This window comes from Erythrolamprus reginae, chromosome 6 (assembly GCF_031021105.1).
Source record: "Erythrolamprus reginae isolate rEryReg1 chromosome 6, rEryReg1.hap1, whole genome shotgun sequence".
In the NCBI taxonomy this organism is placed as follows: Eukaryota; Metazoa; Chordata; class Lepidosauria; order Squamata; family Dipsadidae; genus Erythrolamprus; species Erythrolamprus reginae.
The window spans coordinates 7296579-7315350 of record NC_091955.1 but is presented as its reverse complement, the minus strand read 5'-3'; the positions used below and the strand labels follow the sequence as shown (position 1 = coordinate 7315350).

At 40.8% G+C, this 18772-nt stretch overlaps 1 protein-coding gene across 2 annotated transcripts in view; it reads right to left on the bottom strand.

Moving 5' to 3' along the window:
- The window catches only part of RELN (reelin), a 522908-nt gene that overhangs the window by 209950 nt on the left and 294186 nt on the right, over positions 1-18772 (bottom strand). For both annotated transcript variants that reach the window (XM_070755186.1, XM_070755185.1), the window contains one exon: positions 2703-2799. In XM_070755186.1, the coding sequence (XP_070611287.1) occupies positions 2703-2799 (97 nt within the window). The remainder of the gene's footprint in view (positions 1-2702; positions 2800-18772) is intronic.

Here is an 18772-nt window from a genome sequence, read left to right as displayed (position 1 = left end):
TGAATGCTGCCCCTCTCCGTAGACTCGGGGCGGCTAACAACAATAATAAAACAGCAAATGACAAATCTAATATTTAAAATAACTAAAAACCTTTATTAAAAATCAAACATACACACAAACACACCATGCATAAATTGTATAGGCCTGGGGGGAAAGGAATATCTCAATTCCCCCATGCCTGATGACAGAGGTGGGTTTTAAGGAGCTTACAAAAGGCGAGGAGGGTGGGGGCAATTCTGATCTCTGGGGGGAGCTGCTTCCAGAGGGTCGGGGCCGCCACAGAGAAGGCTCTTCCACTGGGTCCCGCCAAACGACATTGTTTAGTCGACGGGACCTGGAAAAGGCCTACTCTGTGGGACATAATTGGTCACTGGGACTCGTGCGGCAGAAGGCGGTCCCGGAGATATACTGGTCCGATTCCATGAAGGGCTTTATAGGTGATAACCAACACTTTGAATTGTGACCGGAAACTGATCGGCAACCAATGCCGATAGAATAGAATAGAATAGAATTTTATTGGCCAAGTGTGATTGGACACACAAGGAATTTGTCTTGGTGCATATGCTCTCAGTGTACATAAAAGAAAAAGATACATTTGTCAAGAATCATGTGGTACAACACAATAATTGTCATAGGGGTCAAATAAGCAATGAAGAAAAAATCAATATTTATAAAAATCTTAGGATACAAGAAACAAGTTACAGTCATACAGTCCTAAGTGGGAGAAAAGGATGATGGGAATGATGACATTAAACATTCAGAAAAAAATCCTAACAATGCCTTTAATATACACCTTTATCCTCTTTGCTAAATTAATTAAAATTAACTGCACATGAGACATATTTCATCTACAGATAGCAATGTTACAAAAATCTATTCCTTTATATTCCCCTTTTCTATCTATAGTAAAACATAAAGATCTGAACTCAATATCTAATTTAATCCTTTCACCTCTGTGTTAACTCCTTATCCATTACTGCTACCAATCCTTATTTCGTCATCTGGGTCTTTAGTAAATTAAAATTTAAACATCATGTATTACTTCAAAAGAGATTAAGAAAATTATTTCTCAATTATTTTTAGTGTCCAACCATTCATAAAACTTCCCCCAGACCTTACAGTAATCACACATAGTTGTTGAAATTAAAAATGAAATTGCATTTTGCTGAAACGGTATCCTGCAAGTACAGTACTTTGTAAAGACCAAGAATTTTATACAGGGAGTCCTCAACTTTTGACCAAAAAATGTATGTTGCTAAGAGAGACAGTTGTTAAGTGAGTTTTGCTCCATTTTACAACCTGTCTGGTCACGGTTTTTAAGTGAATCACTTAGTTTTTCATTTTGTGGTGTATTCCTTTGTGTTTATTGTTGAATGTATGTTTTTAACCCTTTGCTGGTCACTCAGCATTGCAGCAATATATAATATAATATACAGTGGTACCTCTACCTAAGAAGGCCTCTACTTACGAACTTTTCTAGATAAGAACTGGGTGTTCAAGATTTTTTTGCCTCTTCTCAAGAACCATTTTCCACTTACAAATCCGAGCCTCCAAAACTGTAACCGGAAAAGGCAGGGAGAAGCCTCCGTGAGGCCTCTCTAGGAATGTCTTGGGAGGAAACAGGGCCGGAAAAGGCAGGGAGAAGCCTCCGTGGGGCGTCTCTAGGAATCTCCTGGGAGGAAATAGGGCCGAGAAAGGCGGGGAGAAGCCTCCGTGGGGCCTCTCTAGGAATTTCCTGGAAGGAAACAGGACCGGGAAAGGCGGGGAGGAGCCTCTGTGAGGCCTCTCTAGGAATCTCCTGGGAGGAAATAGGGCCGGGAAAGGCAGGGAGAAGCCTCCGTGGGGCCTCTCTAAGAATCTCCTGGGAGGAAACAGGGCCAGAAAAGGCAGGGAGATGCCTCTGTGGGGCCTCTCTAGGAATCTCCTGGGAGGAAATAGGGCCGGGAAAGGCGGGGAGAAGCCTCCGTGGGGCCTCTCTAGGAATCTCCTGGAAGGAATCTCCTGGAAGGAAACAGGACCAGGAAAGGCGGGGAGAAGCCTCTGTGAGGCCTCTCTAGGAATCTCCAGGAAGGAAATAGGACCAGAAAAGGCTGGGAGAAGCCTCTGTGGGGCCTCTCTAGGAATCTCCTGGGAGGAAACAGAGCCTCCACCCTCCCTGTGGTTTCCCCAATCATACACATTATTTGCTTTTACATTGATTCCTATGGGAAAAATTGCTTCTTCTTACAAATGTTCAACTTAATGGTCAATTAAGTTCGTAAGTAGAGGGACCACTGTACTAAAATATCTATATCTATATCTATATCTATATCTATATCTATATCTATATCTATATCTATATCTATATCTATATCTACCTACCTACCTACCTACCTACCTACCTACCTACCTACCTACCTACCTACCTACATACATACATACATACATACATACATATATATATATATATATATATATATATATATATATATATATATATATAATAAACGAAAATATCTAAACTGTCCCTCCAATACAGGCTTTAAAAAAATTCAAATCTGTATTTTTGTTATTTTAGATGCATTAATTTTAATTTACCGTACGAAAACATAGTTAACGTACTTCTTTAAAAAACAAAAGCCCAAAGCGAAATAAAACATCCCAAAGTTTCGGAAATGGTGTAGGGTTTGCAACAGAAGCGCCGAGAAAGAGTTATAACAAACCTAATTTTCTCCAGTTGAATCCAATCTTCTGAATTATTCTTCGAGTAGGAGACAATTATGTCTGGATCGGAGTAACTAAAACGGCAGGAACCTGACCCTGTGGAGAACAATAACGACAGAAGTATTTATAGCCCGATTGTTAAGTGATACATTGTCCTTTTGACATTCTCTGGTGGGAGAGAGAGTCCTTGCCACTATTTCCCATATTTAAATTTATTTATTTATTTATTTTTGATTGATGGTGAGTTTTGCTGGGCTCTGTTGTTGGCAAAAAAAAAGTATAATAATGCATGCTCCCCGAGTTAGGAGTGACTCAGGGAACATAAATCACAGCGGAGCAGCATAATCTCTGGTAGATTTCCCAGGAGAGGGTATAACAAATTACTAAAACACTCCTTTATTCAAAATGCACACGCAAGGCGTGGTATAGCAAAAATGAAGTGCCACGCGCTGGACTTGCCAAGGTACACAGTGAAAAACGGCAATACGTGACAGGGATCGCTAAAGTATAAAGGAAAAATTGATCTTGTAACAGTTGGATGATCTTTTCATTAAACTAGCCGTGCCCAGTTCCTGCAACCTTTCTTCATATGTTTTAGCTTCTTAATTGTTCTGCCGGGCTGCATGGTATGAGTCTCCCAAAAATTCAAGGGTACAAATTTCAGACACACACACACACACTTGAAAGTTCAAAAACAATGTTCTTTAAAAGAAACAAAGCACCCTTTTTGTATTGCAAAGAGCACTCGTACCAAAACAACCTGGTAGGCTGTACAATCCCCTTAATCAGTCCTTAAGTACTTAGCTAGCAGCTGTGAAGAAACGTCACAGCCCTCCTTCTTCCACGAAGTGAAACACACACACACTTTACTCTGCTTTGGTTTCAAAGTCGGGAAAAATCAACAAGCAAAGTCCGGAAACATTAAGGCACGGTCCTGAAGAAACAACGATCAGAGAATCTTCCACAACGGCCAAGCCAGCACGCTGCTATTTATATCAGCAGCTCTAATTGCTGGAGCCCCACCCAAACACAGGTGGCCTCTCTTATCTCCTGTAATATTTCTTCAATTGGTCTCTTCTATGCATAATTCTGCGCCTGCGTGGGTCTAACACTTCCTCATCCGAATCGACCGAAGATAATGGTGATTGGCTTCCTGGGCTGTGTGCCAAGCCCCCCTCTTCCAAGTCACCCCCACCTTCTTCTTCGTCCGAGGAAACTGCACTACCTGACTCTGTCGGCAATAAAACAGGCCTAGGACATGTTGATGTTTCCCCTGCATCCACCTCCACATTCCTTGGGGCAGGAGCTGGGCCAGAGCCAACCACAACACTAATCATCTTTGTCGTTCTTCTCTGCACTCTTTCTAGAACCTCAACATCATTTTTGCATCGTGGGGACCAAAACTGAATGCAGTATTCCAAGTATGGCCTTACCAGAGCCTTATAAACCCTACAACAATCATTACCAAGTGATTCTTGACAAATGAATATTTTATTTTATGTACACTGAGAGCATCTGCACCTTGTGTGTCCAATCACACTTGGCCAATAAAGAATTCTATTCTATTCTAAAGTAGTATTATCGCTTCACATCATCTTGATTCTATCCCTCTGTTAATGCAGCCTAGAACTGTGTTGGCTTTTTTGGCAGCTGCTGTACACGGCTGGCTCCTATTTAAATGGTCGTCCACTAGGACTCCAAGGTCCCTCTCCCAGTTACTCCTGTTGAGCCAGGTGACACATATACTGTACTTGTGCATGTTGTTTTTCTTGCCTAAATGTAGAACCTTGCTTTTTTCACCATTGAATTTCATTTTATTAGATAGAAGTTTGCCAAGATTGATTATTTATTTATTTATTATCATTAATTAATTAATTAATTCATTCATTCATTCGACTTCTATGCCGCCCAGTCCTGAAGGACTCAGTAATATAAATAGATACAACGCAATTAAAAAAAATAAGTCGAACGTTATCTAAAATTAAACCCCATTAAAAAGTTATTTAAAAAGGCAGTCACAATCATACACACGCACACCATTCATAGAGTTGGCCATCAAGAGTTGGAAGTAAATTTATGATCCCCAGGCCTGCCGGCAGAGGCAGGTCTTCGTGACCTTACGAAAGGCCAGCAGGGTGGGAGCAGTATGGACATCGTGCGGTAGTTGGTTCCATAGAGCTGGGGCCGCTACAGAGAAGGCCCTCCCCCATGGTCCCGGCGCCAACCTGCATTGCTTAGTTGACGGGACCTGGAGGAGGGCAACTCTGTGGGCTCTTATTGGTCTCTTGGAGGTCTGCAACTTGGGCGTCCTCCTCGATCCACAGCTCACATTAGAGAACCATCTGTCAGCTGTGGCGAGGGGGGCGTTTGCCCAGGTTCGCCTGGTGCACCAGTTGCGGCCCTATCTGGACCGGGACTCACTGCTCACAGTCACTCATGCCCTCATCACCTCGAGGCTCGACTACTGTAACGCTCTCTACATGGGGCTACCTTTGAAAAGTGTTCGGAAACTTCAGATCGTGCAGAATGCAGCTGCGAGAGCAATCATGGGCTTTCCCAAATATGCCCATGTTACACCAACACTCCGCAGTCTGCATTGGTTGCCGATCAATTTCCGGTCACAATTCAAAGTGTTGGTTATGACCTATAAAGCCCTTCATGGCATCGGACCAGAATATCTCCGGGACCGCCTTCTGCCGCACGAATCCCAGCGACTGGTTAGGTCCAGAGTTGGCCTTCTCCGGGTCCCGTCGACTAAGCAATGTCGTTTGGCGGGACCCAGGAGAAGAGCCTTCTCTGTGGCGGCCCCGACCCTCTGGAACCAGCTCCTCCAGATATCACAGTTGCCCCCATCCTCCTTGCCTTCCGCAAGCTCCTTAAAACCCACCTTGTCGTCAGGCATGGGGGAATTGAAATTTCACTTCCCCCTAGGCGTATAGAATTTATACATGGTATGCTTGTATGTATGAGTGGTTCTTTAAATTGGGGTTTTTAAGATTATTTTTAATATTAGATTTGTTTACATTGTCTTTTTTATTGTTGTTAGCCGCCCCGAGTCTTCGGAGAGGGGCGGCATACAAATGTAATAAATAATAATAATAATAAGGCGGCAAGAGACGGTCCCGTAAATAGTCTGGCCCTGAGCCAAGTAGGGCTAGATGGACCATGGGGTCTTTTTCTGCCATCAGACTTCTATGTTTCTATGTTTCTATCTTCTGAAGGGCAAGTCTGACCTCTGATAAGCACCGACATGCTGGGAGCCATGTTCCTCATTGTTCCTCACTTGGTTTAGCCTCTTTTATTTTTTTTTGCATGTTCTAATTATTGCAAGATTGAACCGAGAAGCGAGTTCATGGCTGGCTGAGCCTTCTCAACCCTTTGCCCTGGGAGACCAAAGGCGGTGCTCAGACATGCTATCTCTTGCAAGCCAAGGCCTTTTAATTAAGCGATTATTCCATAATGAGCGCCCGATGGGCAGCCTATCACCTTAGAGACTTTTGAGCAGCCAGGCCTGTAATGCTCTAATTCAAGTTGATGAACTGAGCTTCTCCCCCCCCCCTCCTTTCTTTCTTTTAAATCCCAGTCAATAAATAACCAGGATTAAAAGCCGGCAGATCCCACAAGAGGACGGAAGAAAAACATGAAGGGCTACTGTAATAAACAGCCCCGGATATGAATATGCTTTCATCGATTCAATTGAGAATCAGAATAATGAGACTGTAAGGATCGAGGATTTATGACAACTGGATGAGTTTGTGAGATGTATTTTTAAATACATCTGATAGAATAGAATAGAATAGAATAGAATAGAGTAGAGTAGAGTAGAAGAGAAAATATGGAATGGAGTGGAGTGGATTTGAACAAAACTACTGTTGAACAGAAAAGAAGAGAATAGAATGGAATAGAAAATATGGAATGGAATAGAATAGAAAATATGGAATGGAATGGAATAGAAAATATGGAATGGAATAGAAAATATGGAATGGAGTGGAGTGGAGTTGAACAGAACTATCATTGAACAGAAAAGAAGAGAATAGAATGGAATGGAATAGAATAGAAAATATGGAGTGGAGTGGAGTGGAGTTGAACAAAACTACCATTGAACAGAAAAGAAGAGAATAGAATGGAATAGAAAATATGGAATGGAATGGAATAGAATAGAAAATATGGAATGGAATGGAATAGAATAGAAAATATGGAGTGGAGTGGAGTTGAACAAAACTACAATTGAACAGAAAAGAAGAGAATAGAATGGAATAGAAAATATGGAATGGAATGGAATAGAATAGAAAATATGGAATGGAATGGAATAGAATAGAAAATATGGAGTGGAGTGGAGTGGAACAGAACTACTGTTGATCAGAAAAGAAGAAAATAGAATGGAATAGAAAATATGGAATGGAATGGAATAGAATAGATTAGAATAGAATAGAATAACAGAGTTGGAAGGGACCTTGGAGGTCTTCTAGTCCAAGTAGAGGCGTTCGTAGGTAGATGTACCATTGTACATTGTATTTATAAACATCAGTTTTAATACCCAGTCTCGTCCTTCTCTCGGATAAACTGAATTTTCAAAGTTCCACCTCTTTCAGTAAGCTTTTAAACTAAAGTTCCAGATTCTTTTACTTCCAGCAACCTGCTCAATTTATGATTCCATCAAGATTTAACAGATGAAGTTTAACAGATTAATAAAGTTGGAAAGGATCTTATAAGTCATCTAGCCCAGCCCCCTGTACCACCTAGCTCTGGCCAAATAGAATGAATATTTTTATATTCATATCATATCCATGTTTTTATATCCTGGGCTTAGAAAGCTTAGAACTACAGTGTTCCCTCGATTTTCGCGGGGGATGCGTTCCGAGACCGCCCACGAAAGTTGAATTTCCGCGAAGTAGAGATGCGGAAGCAAATACACTATTTTTGGCTATGAACAGTAACACAAGCCTTCCCTTAACACTTTAAACCCCTAAATTGCAATTTCCCATTCCCTTAGCAACCATTTAGATTATTACTCACCATGTTTCTTTATTAAAATTTATTTTAAAAAAATATTTATTAAAGGTGGACGAAAGTTTGGTGATGATATATGACATCATCGGGCAGGAAAAACCGTGGTATAGGGGGGGAAACCGCAAAGTATTTTTAATTAATATTTTTGAAAAACCATGGTATAGACTTTTCGCAAAGTTCGAACCCGCAAAAATCGAGGGAACACTGTACATCGCCTTAAATATGACCTAAGCGTAGCCCATAACAGTGATTTTCAACCTTTTTTCAGCCGCGGCACATTTTTTACATTTTCGAAACCCTGGGGCACATTGAGCGGGGCGGGGGGGCTAAAAAAAGTTTGGACAAAAAAATTCTCTCTCTCTCCCTTCCTCCTTTTTTCTTTCTCTCTCTCCATCCCTCTTTCTTTCTCTTCCTTCCTCTCTTTTTTGCTCTCTTTTCTCTCTCCCTCCCTACCTCCCTCTATGTCTTTCTCTCTCTCTCTTGCTTTCTCTCTCTTTCTCTCTCTCTTGCTTTCTTTCTCTCTCTCTCTCTTTCTCTCTCTCTTTCTTTCTCTCTCTTGCTCTCTTTCTCTCTCTCTTGCTTTCTTTCTCTCTCTCTTGCTTTCTTTCTCTCTCTCTTGTTCTCTTTCTCTCTCTGAGCTTCGCGGCACACCTGACCATGTCCACGGCACACTGGTTGAAAAGCACTGGCCCATAAAACCATCTGCTACAACGTCCTTCCTGTCAATGACTACTTCAGTTTCAAGCATAAAGTGGAAAAAAAAAATCCCTCAAAAGCCTTCTTTTCTTAAAAAAAAATCTTCCTTTTTAAAAAATAGCAAAAAACAAAGAGACGACTCAAGACTGAAGAGTTGCCTCCAGGTGAGTAAGAAATAAGCCAAATAAATAAAGCTTCAGCAAAATGTGTTTCCTCAATAGCAAGAATTCCAATCCTTATTAAAAATGAATGTCTGCCATGAGACTTGGGGTAAACCCAACTTTAAAAAAAAACAGTAATCAAGATTGTAGATTTGTGAGAAATCCTAGGGGGCTCCAGAAAGCAGAAGGATCAAATATATGCGCATTATTATGGCTTATATACAATGGAGCTGTCTCTTGGGGGTATATGCATGCATTTGAAAATCCACACCAAAGGGAAGGGAGTTCGTGGAAATAGAGGCACTTGGATATATTGGAAAAAGAGAATTGAGATGAGATTCCATTATAACAGAATAACAGTTTTTCCACTTTATTTTCATCAGTCATATTCATTTTAATTTCCATAATTTCAAATTGAATGTGTTCCACCATGTACCGATACCGGTTTTGTATTGTCCATTTTTTTGTATCCTTCCAACCTAAAACTATCTATCTATCTATCTATCTATCTATCTATCTATCTATCTATCTATCTATCTATCTATCTATTTGGTCCAATACACAATACACAATGAAGTTTAAAGAGAATAAACATGTAGTAATCTCTCCTTAATTAGTTTCCATCCATTGCTTCCTGCCTTCAGGTGCTTTGGAGAATTTATCTATCTATCTATCTATCTATCTATCTAGCTATCTATCTATCTATCTATCTATCTATCTATCTATCTATTATCTATCTATCTATCTATCTATCATCTATCTATCTATCTATCTATTTATCTATCTATCTATCTATCTATCTATCTATCTATTTATTTTGTCCAATACACAATGAAGTTTAAATAGAATAAACATGTAGTAATATATATCAAAGAAAGGATAGAAGAAAAGATATAAGAATAAAACATGTCAATGAAGAATAGAGGAAAAGATATATGAATGGAAGAAAAGATATAGGAGATATGGGAGAGACAATTGGACAGGGGACGGAAGGCACTCTAGTGCACTTATGTACATCCTTTACTGACCTCTTAGGAACCTGGAGAGGTCAACCGTAGATAGTCTAAGGGAAAAATGTTGGGGGTTAGGGGATGACACTACGGAGACCAGTAATGAGTTCCACGCTTCAACAAGTCGATTGCTAAAGTCATATTTTTAACAGTCAAGTTTGGAGCGGTTAATATTAAGTTTGAATCTGTTGCGTGCTCTTGTGTTGTTGTGGTTGAAGCTTGAAGTAGTCGTTGACAGGCAGGACGTTGCCGCATATGATCTTGTGGGCAGCTCCTCAAATATTGGAACACTTGCTATCATATCACCCCTTATCAAGCAGACAAAATGTCTCTGATAGAAGTTGGTTTATTAATCAGGAGAATTCTACCGGGGGGAAAAATTCTACATTCTGAAAGAGTCAGAAAAATAGTAACCCTTCTGTCTGCTAGGTTAAGGAGTTATACCAGGTGGTGATACCACTATAAATATATATTTGATGAATTTAAATTTTCCAATAAAGGAAAACCTCAGCAACATCCCTTGAGATGGGCCTGTGCAATTAAAGACAGCGAAGCAGTGCTATAAACCTTGTAAAGGACACTGTTATTTTAACCCTTTAAAGAGGAATGCTTTGCATCTTTCTTTTAAAGGTTTTTTTTTCCCCTAACCCCATTAAAAAGTTTCTGCTGGATTACAGCAGGCATAATTTTTCTTTGGAATCAAATGCAATGCTTTGCAATATATAAGGTAGAGAAATATGCCATTTGTGAACGTCTACATAAAATTAGTAGAAAAAGGATATGAGCATTTTGCTAAATACAGTAGTTTGTATTCTACAATTTCCCAGTTAAGCTGTTCCGTTTTGAAGACAAACACAGCATGAGCTCCTTCATAAAAATAATGCTCCTAATATTATACTAAGCGACTCCAAATTTTTTCCATGGCAATATTAAAAAAGATACAAGAATTTCCTTGTTTGTGAAATATTAGGGGATGGTGCGTATATTATTATGTTCTATAGAAAATATTCAGAGAATTGGATGCAAAATAGTGTAGATGCAAAGAAACAACTTTAGCTTAATTCTAGAAAATGATTATTCGTAGATCTAAAAATAAATTTCTGGAAAGACATCAGAAAGCGTTATAACACCCTGTTTCTCTCTCCTTATTTATCATCTTATTTAAAAAGGAAGATTTTAATGAAGTTAAAAATACAATTTTCCACCTCTTACCGGCATGTACAATATGCCTTAACATCTTTGTGCAGCTAACAAAACAATAGCGCTGTGATTAATTAATGTTGCATCAACAAGGATACATACATTGCATTCCCAATTAAGCACTTAAAAATAATTTGACTAACAACTGCCACTAAACTATTTTTTTTTTTGGAAGAAAAACATATTCCATTTTTTTTTCTTTATTGGTTGAACATCTCCTTAATTGGATGACATCTGTTGCCAAGTATACATTTCAAATACGCAGGAAATCCAAAACCTAAATTCAGCTTTCCAAACTTAGTAGCTTTCAATTCAATTCAATTTATTAGATTTGTATGCCGCCCCTCTCCGAAGACTCGGGGCGGCTCACAACAATAATAAAAACAATATTCTAGCAAAAACAAATCTAATATTAAAAAGCACATAAAATCCTATCATATTTTTAAAAGCAAACAACATATACATACCCAAACATAAATATAAAAAAAAGCCTGGGGGGAAGGTGTCTCAACTCCCCCATGCCTGGCTGTATAGATGGGTCTTGAGTAATTTACGAAAGACAAGGAGTGTGGGGGCAGTTCTAATCTCTGGGGGGAGTTGATTCCAGAGGGCCAGGGCTGCCACAGAGAAGGCTCTTCCTCTGGGGCCCGCCAAATGATATTGTTTGGTCGATGGGACCCGGAGAAGGCCAACTCTGTGGGACCTTATCGGTCGCTGGGATTCGTGCGGTAACAGGCGGTTCTGGAGGTACTCTGGTCCAATGCCATACAGGGCTTTAAAGGTCATAACCAACACTTTGAATTGTGACTGGAAACTGATCGGCAGCCAATACAGGCCATGGAGTGTTGCAGAAATGTGGGCGAATCTAGGAAGCCCCACGATGGCTCCCGCGGCCATGTTCTGCATGATCTGAAGTTTCCGAACACTTTTCAGAGGTAGCCTCATGTAGAGATCTTTGCAGTAATCGAACCTCGAGGTGATGAGGGCATGAGTGACTGTGAGCAATGACTCCCTGTCCAAATAGGGCCGCAACTGGTGCACCAGGCGGACCTGGGCAAACGCCCCCCTCGCCACAGCCGAAAGATGATGTTCCAATGTCAGCTGTGGATAGAGGAGTACACCCAAGTTGTGAACCCTCTCTGAGGGGGTAAAATAGTTTCCCCCCCCCCCAGGGTAATGGACGGACAGATGGGATTGTCCTTGGGAGGCAAGACCCACAGCCACTCTGTCTTGTCTGGGTTGAGTTTGAGTTTGTTGACACCCATCCAGGCCCCAACAGCCTCCAGGCACCGGCACATCACTTCTACTGCTTCGTTCAATATATAGTATTATTATTATTATTATTATTATTATTATTATTATTATTATTATTTATTAGATTTGTATGCCGCCCCTCTCCGAAGACTTTCCAGTATTGGACTACTGGAAAGTAAAATTGTTTTAAATATGATGATTTGTCTTGTTCTGGCAGCATTTATTTGTAAAGGAATTAATTTTATAAAACAACATAAACCTCCCTGTATAACTAGTGAAAATTGCCTTCTTGGGAGTTTAGACAACTACATCCTGGCAAACCCTGAACTTATTTAACTAGGAGAACTTCAATTGGCAAATGAGGATGACATTTTAGTGTTTTCCCACAAATACTGTAAAATCCTGCAATCATATTATTTGTGGTTGTGTAAACCACGTTATTTAATCCGGAAGAGAGCCTTGGATCGTATTCTGATGAAAGTTCCTATCAAAAACCTTTTTGAGAGCCAACATTTATGAAATCAATTAAAATACTTTTTGCAACAAAGGAACAGAGAACTAGCTTTAACATGTAGGTGCATGAACATTGGAACAACAACAACCTCAAGAAAAACTTTGTTATTTATTCTCCTGGTTGTATAAAATGATTTACAGCAATATATCCAGCTCAGTCAATGACTTCCTGGAGAGATGGTGCTTCATATATCATTAGATTTTGGTTGGCTGGTACACTGTGTTAAGCTATATAAAATGTAATGGTTGGAGCAGTCAAGGATTGGGCAATGAGTACACACAGTTATAGCTAATTTTATTTATTTATTTATTTGTTTGTTTGTTTGTTTGTTTGTCAAACGTGTATAGGCTAGTAGTTTGCATTGGTTGCCGATAAATTTCCGGTCACAATTCAAAGTGTTGGCCTTGACCTATAAAGCCCTTCATGGCATCGGACCAGAATATCTCTGGGACCGCCTTCTGCCGCACAAATCCCAGCGACCGAATAGGTCCCACAGAGTTGGCCTTCTCCGGGTCCTATCGACCAAACAATGTCGTTTGGCGGGTCCCAGGGGAAGAGCCTTCTCTGTGGCGGCCCCGACACTCTGGAACCAGCTCCCCCCTGAGATTAGAACAGCCCCCACCCTCCTTGCCTTTCGCAAACTCCTTAAGACCCACTTCTGTCGTCAGGCATGGGGGAATTGAAATATCTTCCCCAGTCCTATACTGTTTATGTATGGTATGTTGTGTGAATGTTTTTAAATTATGGGTTTTTAGCTTTCTAATTATTGAATTTGTATTTTACACTGTTTTTCTGTACCTGTTGTGAGCCGCCCCGAATCTGTGGAGAGGGGCGGCATACAAATTAAATAAATAAATAAAATAAATAAATAAATAAATAAATAAGCATATCATAAGTAAAAAGTAATGATAAAACACATTTGGAATAATACTGTGTTCAGTTCTGGAGACCTCACCTACAAAAAGATATTGACAAAATTGAACGGGTCCAAAGACGGGCTACAAGAATGGTGGAAGGTCTTAAGCATAAAACGTATCAGGAAAGACTTCATGAACTCAATCTGTATAGTCTGGATGACAGAAGGAAAAGGGGGGACATGATTGAAACATTTAAATATGTTAAAGGGTTAAATAAGGTCCAGGAGGGAAGTGTTTTTAATAGGAAAGTGAGCACAAGAACAAGGGGACACAATCTGAGGTTAGCTGGGTGAAAGATTGTGTTCGCTTTCCTATTAAAAACACTTCAATCCTGAACCTTATTTAACCCTTCAACATATTTAAATGTTTTGATCATGTCCCCCCTTTCCCTTCTTTCCTTAAGACTATACAGATTGAGTTCATGAAGTCTTTCCTGATACGTTTTATGCTTAAGACCTTCCACCATTTTTGTAGCCCGTCTTTGGACCCGTTCAATTTTATCCATATCTTTTTGTAGGTGAGGCCTCCAGAACTGAACACAGTATTCCAAATGTTGTCTCACCAGCGCTCTATATAAGGGGATCACAATCTCCCTTGCACAAATACTACTTTCCTGCTTATCTTGCTAAATGAACATAAATGAATGAATAAATAGCATCAGGCATTGTTGTGGTTGGCTCTGGCCCAGCTCCTGCCCCAGGAAACGTGGAGGTGGATGCAGGGGAAACTTCAACATGTCACAGGCCTGTGTTATTGCCGACAGAATCAGTTCAGAGTTTAGTTTCCTCGGACGAAGAAGAAGGTGGGAGTGACTCGGCAGAGGAGGGCTTGGCACACAGCCAAGGCAGTCAATCTCCTTTATCTTCTATTGCTTCAGATGATGACATTTTGGACCCACCCAAGCGCAGAATTATGCGTAGAAGAGACCAAGTAAGAACATATTACAGGAAATAAGGGAGGCCACCTGTGTTTAGGTGGGGCTCCAGTAATTAGGGCTGCTGCTATAAATAGCAACATGTGGGTTTGGCCATTGTGGAAGAATATCTGTTTGGAGTTCGTCAGGAATCTTGTGTTGCTGAACTTTGTTGCTTTTTCACACCTTTGAAACCAAAGCAGAGCAACGCGCGTGTGTGTGTCTCACTTCGTTGGAAGAAGAAGGGGTGTGAAGTTTCTTCACAGCTGCTAGCTAAGTACTTAAGTACTTCCCTAAGCTTAAGGGAAATTGTACAAACTACCCAGTTGTTTTGGGAAGAGTGCTCTTTGCAATACAAAAAGAGTGCTTTGTTTATTTTGAATTTTGTGATAAAGAACATTGTTTTGAATTTTCAAACGTGTGTGTGTGTCTGAAATTTGTACCCTTGAATTTTCGGGAGGCTCCTACCAGAGAGCCCGGCAGAACATTTATAAAGGAACGTTATCTGGAAGAGACATTCATTTTGATTACCTGGGCAAACACCAAGGAATTGCAGATGGATTGTTTCCAAACTTTGGTGAGGCCTATATTTCCAGGTGTGTGAATGCTTTTTAAGACAACAGGCTGATATATTTAATTAAAGCATCGTTGGTGAATCGCCCTGGCCTCTGCCACAGGTATGGAAGGAATCCACGCTATCCAAGTGTTTAACCCAGATAAGCAGGATGTCATTGTAATTTTATGTTTGTGACTATCGGCTGTTCTATGATACTGTGAACCTCAAGAAAAATCCCTCCAGACCCAGGACAAGTGATTCAGTGGATTGAAACCAACAGAACATCTGGCTTCTGTACTGCTCACCAAGTGAAACAGATTTTGGAATGCAATTTGAACAAGTAGGAGCCTTTTTCACAATTGTACAGAGTAGGTAGCAGAGAGTCTTCATATGCGGAAATTGTATGGATGACAAATTCCCATTGACTTTCTCTCTTCATGGACAAGTAGGCTTCTGCCATTTATAGTGCTCTATATTCTATTAGTTTAGTTGGAATAGAACAGAACAGAAAATGTGGAATGGAATGGATTGGAATGGAATAGAATAGAAAATATGGAGTGGAGTGAAGTAGAGTAGAGATGAGTTGAGTTGAGTTGAACAGAACTACTGTTGAACAGAAAAGAACAGAACAGAATAGGACATAACATATGGAATGGTATGGAATAGAATGTAGAGTAGAATAGAGTGGAAGAGAAGAGAAGAGAAGAGGAGAGAAGAGGAGAGAAGAGGAGAGAGGAGAAGAGGAACGGAATGGAACAGAATAGAAAGTAGAGTAGAACAAGAACAGGAACAACAACCGGAACAAGAACAGAATAGAATAGAACTGAATAGAACAGAACAATAGAATTTAGAATAGAAATAGAGGAGAGGAGAAGAGAAGAGAGGAGAAAAGAAGAGAAGAGAACAAAACAAGATGGAGAATAGAGCAGAAAAGAAGAACAGAACAAAACTTTACCCTTAGATTATCCACTGTTGACGTCTCCCAATTCCTAAGAGGTCAGTAAGGGGCGTGTATAAGTGCACCAGCGTGCCTCTGTCCCCTGTCCTAATGTTTCTCTTTTACTAGTATCATGTATATAAACATTGTTATATCTTTATATACTACCAATACGTTCTTGACAAAACAAAAATAGATACATAGATAGATAGATAGATAGATAGATAAAAAGAAAGAAAGAAAGATAGATAGATAGATAAAAAGAAAGAAAGATAGATAGATAGATAGATAGATAAAAAGAAAGAAAGAAAGATAGATAGATAGATAGATAGATAAAAAGAAAGAAAGAAAGATAGATAAATAGATAGATAGATAAAAAGAAAGATAGATAGATAGATAAAGAAAGAAAAATAAAAAGAAAGAAAGAAAGATAGATAGATAAAAAGAAAGAAAGATAGATAGATAGACAGATAAAAAGAAAGAAAGAAAGAAAGATAGATAGATAGATAGATAGATAGATAAAAAGAAAGAAAGACAAGATAGATAGATAGATAGATAAAAAGAAAGATAGATAGATAGATAGATAAAAAGAAAGATAGATAGATAGATAAAAAGAAAGAAAGAAAGATAGAAAGAAAGATAGAAAGAAAGAAAGATAGATAGATAAAAGAAAGAAAGAAAGAAAGATAGATAGATAGATAGATAGATAGATAGATAGATAGATAGATAGATAGATAGATAAAATGATTTCTGTCTACTGTCAGTCATCCCAGTCATGGTTGTCCTAGAGGTGCTTTTTCAAGAGGCAACTGGATTTTCTTGGGTTTTTTTTTCTTTGAAGCCGTTTTGCTTTTCATCCAATAAGTTTCTCCAGCTCATTCCCCATCCTTTTAGTGAGAACTGAAGACGCTTCCTGGATGATAAACGAAACATCTTCAAAGAATAACAAGAAAATCCAATCGCCCCTTGAAAAAAGCACCTTAGGGACTAAAGATAAATTAACTAATGAACCACACTAATATTTAACGGCAGCTAAAGCTTTAGAGCTCTCAGGTGGCTATTTTCAATCCTAACCTGTGCAATTAAAATGTTTGACTGGAATGTTCCCAAAGGTGCTACTTTTAAATATCTTAATTAGTAGCAATCCCCTTGCACATGATAGCAATTCTGAGCCTACAGATCTATATGAAAAGGAAGATGTGAAATTATCTGACATTAACTCAAGATGGAACATCCTTCTGGATATGAGGAGGAAGGGGAGGGAACGATGGAGGGAGGGGAGGAAGGAAGGAAGGGGAGGAAGGAAGGAAAGGGAGGAAGAAATGAGGAAGGAAGGAAGAAGGAAAGAAGGAAGGAAGGAGAAAGGAAGGAAGGAAAGAAGGAAGGAAGGAAGGAAAGAAGGAAGGAAGGAAAAAGGAGAAAGGAAGGAAGATGAGGTGAAAGAGAGGAAGAAGAAAGGAAGGAAGGAGAAAGGAAGGAAGGAAAAAGGAGAAAGGAAGGAAGAGGAGGCGAAAGGGAGGAAGAAGGAAGGAAGGAAGGAGAAAGGAAGGAAGGAAGGAAGGAAGGAAAAAGGAGGAAGGAAGGAAGAGGAGGTGAAAGGGAGGAAGAAGAAAGGAAGGAAGGAGAAAGGAAGGAAGGAAAAAGGAGAAAGGAAGGAAGAGGAGGTGAAAGGGAGGAAGAAGAAAGGAAGGAAGGAGAAAGGAAGGGAGGAAGGAAGAAGGAAAGAAGGAAGGAAGGAGGAAGGAAGGAAGGAAAAAGGAGAAAGGAAGGAAGAGGAGGCAAAAGGGAGGAAGAAGAAAGGAAGGAAGGAAGAAGGAAAGAAGGAAGGAAGGAGAAAGGAAGGAGAAAGGAAGGAAGGAAGGAGGGAAGGAAGGAAGATCATAATTTGAATATGCAGAAGTCTATATCAGTGTTTTTCAACCGGTGTGCCGCAAGACATGGTCAGGTGTGCCGCGAGGCAGCTCGGGCCCCCCCGCTATTGCCCCCCCCGCCGCTATTGGCACCCTCCCGCGGGAGGCCGGCAAAAGTTGCTTTGAAAGTCGGCCCCCTCGCGCCCATGGCTTCTCGTCGCTTCCCCGCGCGCACCCCAAAATACCCCCGTGTGCACCCTTTTTCACGGCCGCGCGCTCCTCATCCCCCTGCCAGCCCGCGGGGGGGCGGGGAGGCGCCGGCAGCAGAAGGGAAGGGAGCCGCAGCCGCCCCTGCCTCCCCACGGTGCCTCCAGCCCCCTCGGCCTTTCGGTGCTGCCCCCCGCCCGCCCCCTCTCCTCCTCCGCTGTCTCCTGCCTTTCGGCATGGCTCCTCCCGCACCCGGAATGCACGCCCTGCCCGTCTCACCTTTGCCAAGAGCACTTTCGTCCCGGGCTCTCAGCAAGGGGGTTGCAGGAGAGACGGGGCAGGCGTTCTCTCAGCGGAGGCCAGAGAAGGTGATATTCAATGTCGGGGGCGCGCGGGCGGTTGCGCGCGCTCCCTAACCCCTGCTAGCCGCTCGGAATATTCAAAATAAGAAAAACCTTCGCCCGCGCACCCCCGACATTGAATATCACCTTCGCCAGCCTCCGCTGAGAAGAACGGAGAGAGAACTAGAGTGAGTGAGAGCAACAGACAGCAAGATAGAGAGAAAGTGAGAAAGAGAGAGAGAGAAAGAAAGGGGGGAGAGAAAGAGATAGCAAGAGAGAGAACAAGAGAGAGAAAGAGTGTGAGAAAGAAAACAAGAGAGAGAGAGAGAGAGAAAGCAATAGAGAGAGAGAAAACAAGAGAGAGAAAGTGAGAAAAAGAGAGAGAAAGAGGGAGGGAGAGAAAGAGAGAGAGAGAAAGAACAAGAGAGAGAGAAAGAAAATAAGAGAGAAAAAGAGATAGCAAGAGAGAGAGAAAGCAAGAGAGACAGATAGGGAGAGGAAAG